The following is a 12,936-nucleotide window of genomic DNA, read 5'->3' as shown; positions in this document are numbered from 1 at the left end:
AGCGTTTACATGTGTCTGCCTTTATTCCGAAAGGACGTTTGACAACTGCCGTCTGACATGCGCAGATTAATCAAAACAAAGCGTCACGTTGCAAAACATGGAGATCGATCGTCAGATCAGCTGCTGTTTTAACTTTTCGAGTGGAAACAAAACTTCAGAATGACACGCCGTTCATTTAAAAAGTTGTGTGGGCTGGTGGAGGGATTCATGGATATAAACTTTCCGCCGGACTCCAATTAGGTGCGCTGTGCTTGGAAACCATGTTGCAAGTGACGTTACTTCCGTCACCAAGTGACGTCACCACGTCAGTACGGAGCATGTGCAGAAAGAACGCAACCAGACACCATTCCGCTTCCCTGTTTACATGATATAATTTTACTTCTAAACGGTTTGGGAAAAGGAATATTCTACCCCTGTGAATCGGAATGAAATTCCATTCGGTTTGGGCCTTTTCATTCCGAATGAGGTGTTAATATGGAACACATTTATTCGGTTTGAACATCTAAACCGATTGCAATTGGAATATTTGGCTCCATGTAAAGGTGGCTAATGTTTCTTGCGGCTCAAAATGAAACCGCATATTTTTTCCCACTATTTTTTTGTGGATACTTTTCTAAACTGCACCATGTACTTAATCCACGAAACCGCAAGAGATCACTGTACTTGTCTTTTCCCAAGTTTTGCGAAAAGGAAAGACGTGGTGGTACTCCATTAAATATATCAATGGTTTTCTTGTGTCTTGCAGGTTTTAGAAAATATCTTGGTGCTGAGTGGCAGCAGTCAGAAATTCCTGGTGTGAAAGTGGATGTTGAGCTCCCCCAAATCAAAGAGGAGGAGCCAAAGCCCTGTCAACAGAAGCAACTTCCAATCAAAAAGGAGGAAGAAGAGCTGCCATGCGTTGAAGAGGAGGAGCATATCACCAGGTCGACTGGTGAGCCCTTGAAGAGTGAAGATGGTCCAAGTGAGGCCGGCAGAGGGGCGGAGCCTCCAAGCGGCAGCAGCAGCAACTCAACAGAAGGATTGCAAGCAGACATTTTCATCGCTCTGTCAGACAGAAATGGGGCCACGTCACACTCAGCTTACAATGATGATGGTCATAAGACATCTCATGGTGACGACAAACTCTGCAAATGCTCTCAGTGTGGGAAAACCTTTGCGACAAAGCAAACTTGCCGTATGCACATGAGGAGCCACACTGCTAAAAAGCCTTTTTCATGCTCAGTTTGTGGTCAAAGACTCAGTTGCAAGAGCGTCTTGAAACTTCACATGAGAACCCACACTGGCGAAAAACCTTTTTCCTGCTCAGTTTGTGGTCAAAGATTCAAGTGCAAGGGCAACTTAAAAAAACACACAAGTACCCACTCTGGTGAAAAACCTTTTTCCTGCCCAGATTGTGGAAAAAGATTCACTCAAAAGAGAACCTTAAACACACACACTAGAACCCACACTGGCGAAAATTGTGTTTCTTGCTCAATTTGTGGAAAAAGTTTTGTTCAGGTGGGACACTTAAGAAAACACACAAGAATCCACACTGGTGACAAACCATTTTCCTGCTCCGTTTGTGGTAAAAAATTCAGTGACATGGGCTGCTTAAAACGACACACAAGAACCCACACTGATGAAAAACCTTTTTCCTGTTCAGTTTGTGGTAAAAAATTTAGTGACATGGGCTACTTAAAACGACACACAAGAACCCACACTGACGAAAAACCTTTGTCCTGCTCAGTTTGTGGTCATGGATTCTCTAATAAGCGAGACTTACAACGTCACGAAAGAACCCACACTGGTGAAAAACCTTTTTCCTGCTCGGTTTGTAATCAAAGATTCATTGAAAAGGAAAGCTTAAAAATCCACATAAGAACCCACACTGGTGAAAAACCTTTTTCCTGCTCAGTTTGTGGTCAAAGATTCAGGCAAATGATGACCTTAAAACAACACGCAAAAACCCACACTGGCGAAAAATCTTTTTCCTGCTCAGATTGTGGTCAAAAATTCCTTCAAAAGTCCACCTTAACACAACACACAAGAACACACACTGGTGAAAAACCTTTTGCCTGCTCAGTTTGTGGTCAAAGATTCAGTCAAATGAGTGCCTTAAAAGTACACACAAGAACCCACACTGGCGAAAAACCTTTTTCCTGCTCAGTTTGTGGTCAAAGATTCACTCACAAGGGAAGCTTAAAAATCCACACAACAACCCACACTGGCGAAAAGTCTTTTTCCTGCTCCATTTGTGGTCAAGCATTCAGTTGCAAGAAATCCGTAAAACGACACACAAGAATCCACACTGGCGAAAAATCTTTTTCCTGCTCCGTTTGTGGTCGAAGATTTGCTCGGAAGGAAGGGATAAAGAGACACGCGTGTGTTGGTGTGATTGGTGTGATAAGCAAAGGCCAATGACTGTTTTGCCTGTCATCCATGCTGGCTTCATCAGATTTTGCACGCAGGACGATTGTATTCCGTAGAATCCTGTTGAGGATTGGCACTTTTGGTACCTTATTTCGTCCAGTTGTTGTATGATGTACATCCACCCTATTGCCTAAACCTCAGCTGACTGAACTCTCTATTCCAGCACATGATTTAGCTGGATGGGCGGAGCTGTGCAACAGACCTGTGACGCATTAGAAGCGCTCATTATTCAAAGACTCCTGTTTGTGCGAGTGTCAGACTTTTGCTTACTTTGTTTTACTTTACGTGTTCACGTTGTTTTTTGCCTTTTCTGGCCATCGACGGGTTTCCCTTAGTTCTCTCGTCGACTATGTTCGTGCCTCTTTTTGTTTGTATTTTATTTCACGTGTTCTGACGTGCTCCCTTGTTTTTTTTGTAATAAATTCTACACAAACATCCGCGTCTGTGTTGGATCCATATTATAGACCCTACTCACCAACGTCACAGAATGACGTGTCGCTGTATCCGGCCGCCATATTGTCCGTCATTCTTTATCCGTATTCTCAATGGTTTCAATTTGTCGTGCAATTTATAGTTCATCGTAGCACCCAGCAAGGATACATGTACATAAAGTGCACAGCGGTTTACCCGATGTAATAATTTTATTGTCGTTGCACCAGTACAGCTCAAATCTCGTTGTCCTTTTCTTTTCTCTCCCTGATTTTGTCCTAATCCTCCGTCGAATTTTTTCTTCGATGTAAAAAAAAAACAAATACTTTTTGCCTTGATGTGAAAACATTTTTTTTTGCTTCGATGTCTTTTTTTTTTTTTTTTTTTTTTTGCTCTGACCTCTATTTTGTTTCGTTTACTTTCATGTTTTTTTTTCTTCACATTTTTCACAATGAAAGGCGCAGTAGTAGTAGTTGTAAACTCATTGGATGTGTTGCATAAAAGGCGTTATGTGGAAAAGCTTCAGTCTATCCATTCGCCAGATCCATATTTGATACCTAAATCGATATTTTTCGACCCGCTGTCTTCGCCCTCTCTGCCGGACATCTGCTACCCTGATATCTACAACTATCTTGTCCACACAAAATCAGCCTATTCTCAAGAAAGTTTGAAAAACTGTAAGAGCAGCACTCTAAGCAACATTACCCCGTGTGACCCTTCCAATTTTCTAAAATGGCGACAATCAATTAAAAAAAGTTGACTGCGATGGCCAACGCTTCAAGGATAGGTAGATATTGGACTATTTCTTCAATAAAACACGCAACAACTATGTCTGCCTCATTTGCAAAGAGACAGCCGCTGTTTTCAAAGAGTTCGATGTGAGGCGATAATATTACCGAACAAGACACGCTGACATGTATGACAACATTACAGGGAAGATACGCAGCGAGAAATTAGAGCAACTTGAAGCTAGTTTAATTTCACAGCAGCAGTATTTCGCAAGAGTCCAAGTGTCGAAAGAGAAAGCCACAAAGACGAGACTGTTGAAATTATGAATTAAAAAAATAATAAAGCAAATGTGACAGACAGAAGGGCTTGCTAAAATTTGTTTAAATATATTGTTCTATGTAAATCAGCCAAGGTAGCCCCCCGCATTTTTACCACACCAAATCTGGCCCCCTTTGCAAAAGGTTTTGACACACCTGTTTGATGATCAGTAGACGATGCCAGCCTCTTTCACTTGGTACCAGCTAAATATTATTCAAAATATAATGATGGTTGAAGAAATCAGCATCTTGAATTTGAAACTATGTTGTTGGTGATTAGCCTTGCAATGATCTTAATTGTGGTTGTCAGCCCAAAATCCTCTAAATATATATTAAATGCATCTTACCAGATATAAAATGACTACTACATAATCTGTAGTGATCGTTTGGTGCCCAGTTTTCTCGTCGAATTGCAGCAGTCAATCTCGCTCTCCTCTCCGGGTCTCTCGGAATACAGTAGAACTTCAAGTCTCTCCGTCTATCTTCTCTGTTATTGCAACCAATCGCCACACACACCTTCACCATTTTGATTATTAATGTTAACGAGCAGAAAAACACGCCATAATAGGAGGAATTTACGTTGCGGTAATGCTTAAACCCGACGAGCTGACGGACAATATGGCGCGGAAGCGTGGTTGTGACGTCATGAAGTAGGGTCTATACAGCTCGCCGTTTCATTACAAAGTTAATCAAACTACACTTTTCACATTTGATATTTGAAACATCAGACCCCAAACTCCAAAAAAATACCAAATTCATTCAAAATACTGTCATCAAATAAAAAGGAAAAATTCGATTATATTGTCACTTTATTTTTATTCATTATTAATACCTTTATATTCAGTCCACTGCATTTAAATATACTTTACATATTTTAATCCTAGTATTCGTTGAAAAGAAATTATGAGTAACTGCTTACAATGTCAGATTTTTTTTTTTAAAGGGCAACTGAAGAGCTTTTCAGATTTCGCTCTTAAGTGTTTTACTCAGTTGTATTAAATGCGTCATTCGCCCTTTCAAAAAGTCACATAAAAAAAAAAAATAATAATAATTCACCGCGTAGTTTTTGAGTTATGGCCATAGCAACACCACAGCAACGAGGGACGTGCCGTCCTGCCGACCCCTACCTCCTGACGTAACTTCCAGGAAGCCTCGCTACCACTCTGAACGCGGAAATATAGCACCACGCTATCCTCGCCATATACTGCAAACATTTTCTGGGTTTTACTCGCGGGATTCGTCATGCCATCTCGATGTGTAGCGATGAATTACTCACAGGAAGATTCGAGACTCTAGGAGTGGTCCCAAAAAAACTTCTGCAAAGGTTTGGACCGTTTTTGTTAGCATGCATACAGGTCCCCAATCGGCTCATTGTTTTCATCATTTCAGCCACGACAGCTTTGAAAACCTACAACAATGCAACCTTGGTTTTACAAAAACGTAAGAAGAACATTAATGGCTTTTTTTTTTTTTTTTTATAAACGAGGGGGACTCCTACTGCCTGTTTGTTGAAATGCGACTTTTTTTTTTTTTTTTTTTTTTGCTGTTGGCCTGTCATAAGTAGATAGGTTGGCTGACGTCGTCTACTCGTGTGATTTCATTACTATATCAATAGGTGTTATGTAAATTCAAATGTCCCCAGCACCAAATAGGTCCTTGGCTCGTTTTTTATACTTCAACATCAAGGTCTGCCTATTTGAAGAGGGAACAATAGCATCAAATAGATGCTGCTATGACTTATTATTGTGGCCTATTGAATATTTTTTCAGAATGTAATATAATTACAATATATTATATATCAATAGAATACATTAAACAGTCAACAAAATGTGTCAATGTTGTTAACAATTTATGGTTTTATTTTATTTTTTAATGTAATTCATGCCCCTGTCAGTGCTTCAGCCTCCTCAAGTTTGGCTCTCACGTCTGGGATCTCCTGATGACACAGGCATACTCTTGGAAGGGTAATTACTTGACGGTTTACAGCAACACCTGGAAAATAAAATGGTTTTGTCATTTATTTTGAAATATCAATAACATATCATTCATTTAGCCACATTTGGGCTAGCTTTATCATATTTAGATCGGTAGGAGCTGTCCCATTACCTAATATCCAGTTTTAGCTATGTGTAGAGCGTTCATTTAGCCACATTTGGGCTAGCTTTATCATATTTAGATCGGTAGGAGCTGTCCCATTACCTAATATCCAGTTTTAGCTATGTGTAGAGCATTCATTTAGCCACATTTGGGCTAGCTTTATCATATTTAGATCGGTAGGAGCTGTCCCATTAGCTAATATCCAGTTTTAGCTATGTGTAGAGCATGGAAAAATATACAACCATGTAATCGCGTTCTAATAAAAAAAAATCACGATGCTGGACTTACCACTCACTCTCCCGTTCGTGAAGTGTCGAGCTGTCAATTGGTGTCATGACGCCATCTGCTGTGTCAAGTAAATCGCCGTCATCTGACGCCTCAGGTTCAAACATGTAGGGATTAATTGCAGTTCATCTTTCCTGGGAGCCTTTGCCATCGGTAGCGTCACGAAAGAGCGACCCTGAATGGTTACCTTTGGTGGAAATATCACTGACATCGTTGCTGCTGCTATGCTAGCTGTGGGTAGTCTTCTGTTGCCTACGTCACACTTCCGGGTTTGCGAAGGGACCATTAACGGAGTGCAAAAAAACAAAAAAAAACGCAAATTATACTTACAGTTACGTGTTCATAATGTCATGGTTGTTTTGATGAACTTGTCCCAAGTTTATATTCACAATATTACACCAAAATCCGGAAAGGTCTTCAGTTGCCCTTTAAATAATAGTATTTATAGATTGATTTATAGTATTTGGTAAACATTTTTTTGTGTTTCAACACAACATGAACGGTTATTATTATCAGTATAGTATCGTAATGCGGAGCCGCTAATGGGACATGGAAGAAGAAAAAAAAAGAAACGTGCCCCTTAAGGGACACGAAATATGTTTTTCTGTCAAATCAGAAAAAAAAAAAAATTAGAAGTCAAAGCAAAAAAAAAAAAATTACATCGAAGCAATAAAAAAAAACTTGGGAAAAAAATAGTTAACATCAGAGCACACGCAAAAAATTAAATCTTGGAAGCTAATTGTGCCTCCAGGTCAGTTTAAGTTTTGGAGGTAGAAGCAGGACAACATGGAGGACTACTTGGAACGGTTCTTGCAGTCAAGAGATATCCCTCACGTGGATTTTACGCGCATGAAAACAGACAAGGTGCGTATTCACACTGTCAACATCGATGTCAAAATAGCCGCATGGACATGGACACCTCGTACTGTATGTTGGCGTGACCATTGTGTCTAATGTAAATTAGGTTATTGCATGCATCTTTAAAGCTTCCCTGCCCACTATAAAACACACACCTAGTAAGAATTGTCTTGATGAGAAGCATTGTCTGATGTGCATCATGGCTCAGTCAAAAGAGCTGTCTGAAGACCTGCGATCAAGGATTGTTGATTTGTATAAAGATGGGAAAGGATACAAAACCATCTCTAAAAGTCTGGATGTTCATCAATCGACATTCAGAGAAGTTGTCTACAAATGGGGAGAGTATGGCACTTTTGCTTCTCTCCCAAGGAGTAGGCATCCGCCAACTATGATGCCAAGAGTTCAGAGCATAATACCTCTCAAAAAGAGAGGTAAAAAGTAACCCAAGAGTGTCTACTAAAGACTTACATAAATCACTGGCACAGTCCAATAACTCTATGCAGACATCAGCTTTATGTAAGACCATGGCCATTGTTGGCCAAGAATGGTGTTCATGAGCGGACTCCACAAAGGAAGCGACTGATGTCCAAAAAAAACATTGTTGCTCGTTTAATGTTCTCAAAAGGGCACTTGGACACTACACACTTTTGTCAAAATATTTTGTGAACTGATGAAACCGAGGTTGTGTTTGGCATTAACACACAACCCCTTTTGTAGAGGAAAAATGGAACAGCTCACCAACATCAACACCTCATCCCCACCGTGAAGCATGGTAGAGAGAGCATCATGCTTTGCTGCCTCAGGGCCTGGACAACTTGTAATCATTAATGGAAGAATGAATTCAAAAGTTTATCGGGACGTTTTTTAGGAAAACCTGAGGCTGTCTGTCAGACAGTTGAAGATAAAATAAATTTAAAAAAAAGAGGATGGATGCTGCAACAAGAGAATGATCCAAAACACAGAAGTAAATCAACTTCAGAATGGTTTCAGAAGAAAAAAAATACACGTTCTGGAGGGGCCAAGTCAAAGTCCAGACTTGAACCCCATTAAAATGCAGTGGCATGACTTAAAGATAGCGATTCATACCACACACCCCAGGATTCTGACTGAACTACAGCAGTTTTGTAGCGAAGAATAGGCCAGACTGATCTGCAGCTACAGGAAGCGTCTGGTTGAAGTTCTTGCTGCCAAAGGGAGGGGGGGTGCACAAAATATTAAAAATGATGGTTCACTTACTGAGTTTTCCCCTTTTGTCATTGTTTGCATATTATCCTCAGTAAAATATGAAAACCTATAAAACGTTTGGGTTGTTTTAGTTAAAGCAGACAGTTTTTCCATCTGTGTGAGTTGGGACTAACTTCAGATCACATTTGATGGCGATTTTATGCAGAAATGTGAGAAATTCCCAAAAAGTTCAGATACTTTTTCTTACCACTGTAGACTACATATATAGTGTGTGTATAAATATTCGACACACACCCATTGTGTGTCACTCGTGGAATCACATTTAAATATATGATCATATTTTTTGGCTGTCATGGTCAAAAATATTCCTGATCCCTGCTGTATTCTCTAGTTTCTAAGTTTACTTTTGACTTTAGTCTTCAAATAAATCCCAAGGGTGCCAGTCAACTACACACATTAGAAAACACAATAGAGTTTGTAATTTTCAGGGCTTGGAACATTTCTACTCTTAATTAATAAAAATGGGTTCGATTGTCATGGATCACGGCACACTTTTGTTTTCTTCTGGTTCCTTTATGTTAGTGTAACCTTATACGGTGTGTTATCAGAGAATGAAAGTGACTTTGACATTAATTCCAATGTATCACAGCCATGCTTTTCTCAAACCAGCTAGAGGCTGAGTTATAGTATTGCATGTGTCACAGCTCCGTGCTGCCAATGAACTGCAGCAGGACCAAATTCACAACCATTATAAACAAGTGTGTTGTTACACAGGCAGCGTTTGCATTGCATCTCTGTTGCATTGGTGCTCTGGCTATTTTTGCCGGATGCCGCAAGCAAACACAACAATCAAGCGTGTGACTGTAGCTATGTGGCTAAAGAATAAAATATAAGGGTTATTTTCAAAATTAAATGAAATCCTTCACATGATAATGGGGCTAGGGTTTTGTACAGGTACTCCGGTTTCCTCCCAACAACAAGCATGGTAGGTTCCTTAACCACTTCAAATTGACTTTATTTGTAAGTATGTGCAGTATAGGTCCATTTTCAGCATTTGCCCTGCAATGGCGTACCGCAAGCAACACGTCACTTCCGCTCATTGACATTCATGACATTAGCTACGGTTGCTAAGTAGGGACAAGCCACCGTTTGTCCCTAATAGGAAATGAATGGAAATCGTGTACGAAGGAGATGTTTACAGAACTAAACCTACCAATTCTCTCCGAAAATGATGTGCCTGGTGCCAAATTCACTGGCAAAGATGTGGAAGAACATAAAAATGTTCAGATAAAGAGATGGCTACGTCTCTGACCGTCCTTGGAGTTAATTTAGCTTTGTGTGTTCTAATCGCAAATGCTACTCAGTGACAGCCAACAAACACTTTTAATTTTTTCATTGATAACAAATCTTAATTCTATAATTTATTTACATTTCCCCCTTACTAAAGTTTAAAAAAAATTTTTTTTTTTAATATATATAAATAACAGAAACGGTAACAGTGGCAGTCAGATACCATTGTAATTCTTTTCAGGTCATTCATTGTCAGACAGAAGCAGTATGGCACAACGTTACGCTAAAAAAATAAGTTAAACATATAAAAATGGCTTACCTCTTTGTCCTCTGAAAGACCATGCCAACCCAACAAAATGTTTACTGCATATGAAATGTGAAGCACGCGCAAGTTGATTCGGTCTTCACATTTTTTCCTCCCATGTTTTTGGTTTCCGGAAACGTATGAAGAAAACATCCTTCATGTGTCGTAATGTCTCGAGTCGTTTCTACAAGTTCCAAAAAAGCAATATATGATCGGCATGTTCGTTTTTGAAAGATTACTGGAGAAAAGTAGCACAAATTACGTTGTTTCTATGCGAGGCCGGGTCGATAATGTCCCACTTCAGCTTTACGATGTGACGTCATGGTCTAAAAATAGCATGCGTGCGGTACGCCATTGCCAGACCACCAATTCAGAGGCTACACTGCCTACCGCCCATAGTTAGCTGAAATTGGCCCCAGCAACCCAGTGACCCTTGTGAGGATAAGCGGAACAGAAGATTTTTTTTTTTTTAATGTAAAATGTAAAATCCTTTCGCGTCATGTCAGTTTAGAGTCGGTCATTGTAGAAAGCTTGTTGGCAAAATGCAAAAGGGAAAGTCAAAACAATAACGCACACGTCAATGGCGTACTGAAAGCAACACATCACTTTTGCGCATTAATATTCATGACGTTAGCAATTGTTCCTAGGTGGGTCAACTTCCCGTTTGTCCCTAATAGTAAATGAATGGAAATATTGTACGAACGAGATGTTTACTGAGCTAAACCTACCAATTCTGTCCGAAAATGATATCCCTGGTACCAAATTCACTGGTAAAGATGTGGAATAACATACAAATGTTCAGTTAAAGAGAATGCTTAAGTCACAAGAAAAATGCTCAGTATGTCTTCTTACGGAGCTCCTAAGTGTATACCATGAGACCGCCATTCATTCTAGCAGTAGGCTACTATTGGCTTTTAAAAAATCATTAACACTTCATACAAAAATACCTAATATGTACTGACACGTTCCATTATGTGTAATATCGTAATTAAATCTGCTGTAGTTTTGTGCCACTACTTTGTGAATTTATCTATACAGTAGTTATTATTGAGGTCAATATGATGTATTTACTCAAATTTTGTCATATCTGTATGCCTTCTCAGTTCTTTTTTCATTCCAGCATCTGATCCAGCTGGATGGGCGGGGCCGTTGCAACACACCTGTGGCGCATTTGGAGCGCTCATTATTTAAGGACTCCGGCCACCGTCTGCGAGTGTCGGACTATTGCTTGTTTGCTTGCTATTTGCCTTGCTTACCGCCTGTGTGTTCATCGTCCTGCTTCGAGTTTCCCGACGTTCTACGGTCGTATTCTGGTTTGGTCATCCTTGCTTTAGTGCTCTTTTGGGCTTTGTAGTTAGATTCTTGTACTCTGTTATAATCATGCATTCTAGCGTGCTCTCTTAGTTGTACTTTGTTAAACTCGTATTTTTCGCGTGCTCCCTTTGTTGTATTTTATTATACTCGCGTTTATTGGCGTGCTCCCTCTGTTGTACTTTATTATACTCGCGTTTATTGGCGTGCTCTCTCAGTTATACTCGCATTTTTGGTGTGCTCCCTTTGTTGTACTTATTAAATACAAACATTAGCTCTACCTGATCTCCTGGTCTGTCTCTGGGATCCACACCAACGGTTTGCCGTTCATAACAAATTTTCTGTTTGCAGGTTGATATGGCTGTAATTTCCATCATGACTGATGAGCAAATTTGTCAAATATGTCACTTCATATGGTGATCGAGTAGCTACCCTTTCCTTCTGCCAACAAAAAATGTCCAGCACCAATAAAAAAACTCTTTTGCAAAGTTTAAGAGACAAAATAAGATCAAGAAAAAAAGGTGTACCTGGTGGATCCTCCACTGTGCCCAAAAATGGAGGTCAGGGAATGGCAATAGCGCGGCAAAAACAAGTCTGAGCAGAAAAGACTTGCAGAAAGATTGAAATTGGATGCCTCCATTTTAATACTAGTGAAGACCAAAGATGGCATAAGAACGAGATATGCTGCCACAGAAAAAAACAACCACCGTGGCTCAGATTTTGGAATTTGGAAAGGAGTTGTTTTTCCCAGATGGAATTTCATACAAAGGAGAAGTTGGTGACTTTACGTTTGAGATCTGTGATTTTAAAAGAAAGGAGATTTCTCTTGATTAAACGGTCGACAGACTATGAAAAGACCAAACTGAGGCTGCTTAGATTTTTCATCTGCACAATGAGCGGTCTTCAACATCTCAAGTGGATTGTGAAGATCCATTATCTGATGATTCATCTGTTATTATATCGGAGGGAGCACTTTCACAGCGGTTTGGAGCGCTTATACATATGTACAAAATCATGACCAAAATGAGTAGGTTCGTGTCAGTTGGTACAATATTTTGGAAGTGGACTAAATACAGTGAGGGCAATCACAACAACAAATATATGGTAATATCAAATAATGGCAGCTGAAAATTGTTCGAATTGTACTGTTACATTTTTTTTTTGGTGGTGGGGGGGGCTATCACCGCAAATGTTTTTTTGTCAAATTACCACCTACCTACCGTATTTTCCGCACTATACATCGCACTTAAAAGACTTCAAGTTTCTCAAAAGCATCGCTTTATAATCCGATGCGTTTATATATGGATCAATATTGGTAAATCACGGCATGACATTCCCTTTAGAGTAGTACCATCTAGTGGATGTATAACGCAACTTCAACCAATAATCTACTACTACTGTGCCCTTTCATTGTGAAAAATGTGAAGAAAAAAAAAACATGAAAGTAAAAGGAACAAAATAGAGGTCAGAGCAAAAAAAAAAAAAAAATGACATCGAAGCAAAAAAAAATGTTTTCACATCACGGCAAAAAAAAATTTTTTTACATCGAAGCAAAAAATTCGACGGAGGATTAGGACAAAATCAGGGAGAGAAAAGAAAGGGAAGACGAGATTTAAGCAGTACTGGTGCAACGACAATACAATTATTACATCGGGTAAACCGCTGTGCACTTTATGTACATGTATCCTTGCTGGGCGCTACGATGAAAAATCAATATTTTTA

At 39.6% G+C, this 12,936-nt stretch overlaps 1 protein-coding gene across 1 annotated transcript; it reads left to right on the top strand.

The window, feature by feature from the left end:
• The first annotated feature begins 625 nt into the window (after positions 1–625).
• Positions 626–2,820, top strand: LOC130927997 (gastrula zinc finger protein XlCGF26.1-like). Its single transcript, XM_057854163.1, has 2 exons — positions 626–659; positions 746–2,820. The coding sequence occupies exons 1-2, from the start codon at positions 626–628 to the stop codon at positions 2,398–2,400; spliced, it is 1,689 nt and encodes a 562-aa protein (XP_057710146.1). The 3' UTR covers positions 2,401–2,820.
• Positions 2,821–12,936: the final 10,116 nt, after the last annotated feature.

Source organism: Corythoichthys intestinalis, chromosome 13 (genome assembly GCF_030265065.1).
Source record: "Corythoichthys intestinalis isolate RoL2023-P3 chromosome 13, ASM3026506v1, whole genome shotgun sequence".
NCBI lineage: Eukaryota > Metazoa > Chordata > Actinopteri > Syngnathiformes > Syngnathidae > Corythoichthys > Corythoichthys intestinalis.
This window is presented reverse-complemented; position numbering and strand designations above follow the sequence as displayed.

Coding starts and splice junctions, on each gene's coding strand:
- LOC130927997 (XM_057854163.1), top strand. CDS start 626: ATGTACTTAATCCACGAAACCGCAAGAGATCACT. Junction 660..745: donor CGAAACCGCAAGAGATCACT/GTACTTGTCTTT, acceptor TGTGTCTTGCAG/GTTTTAGAAAATATCTTGGT.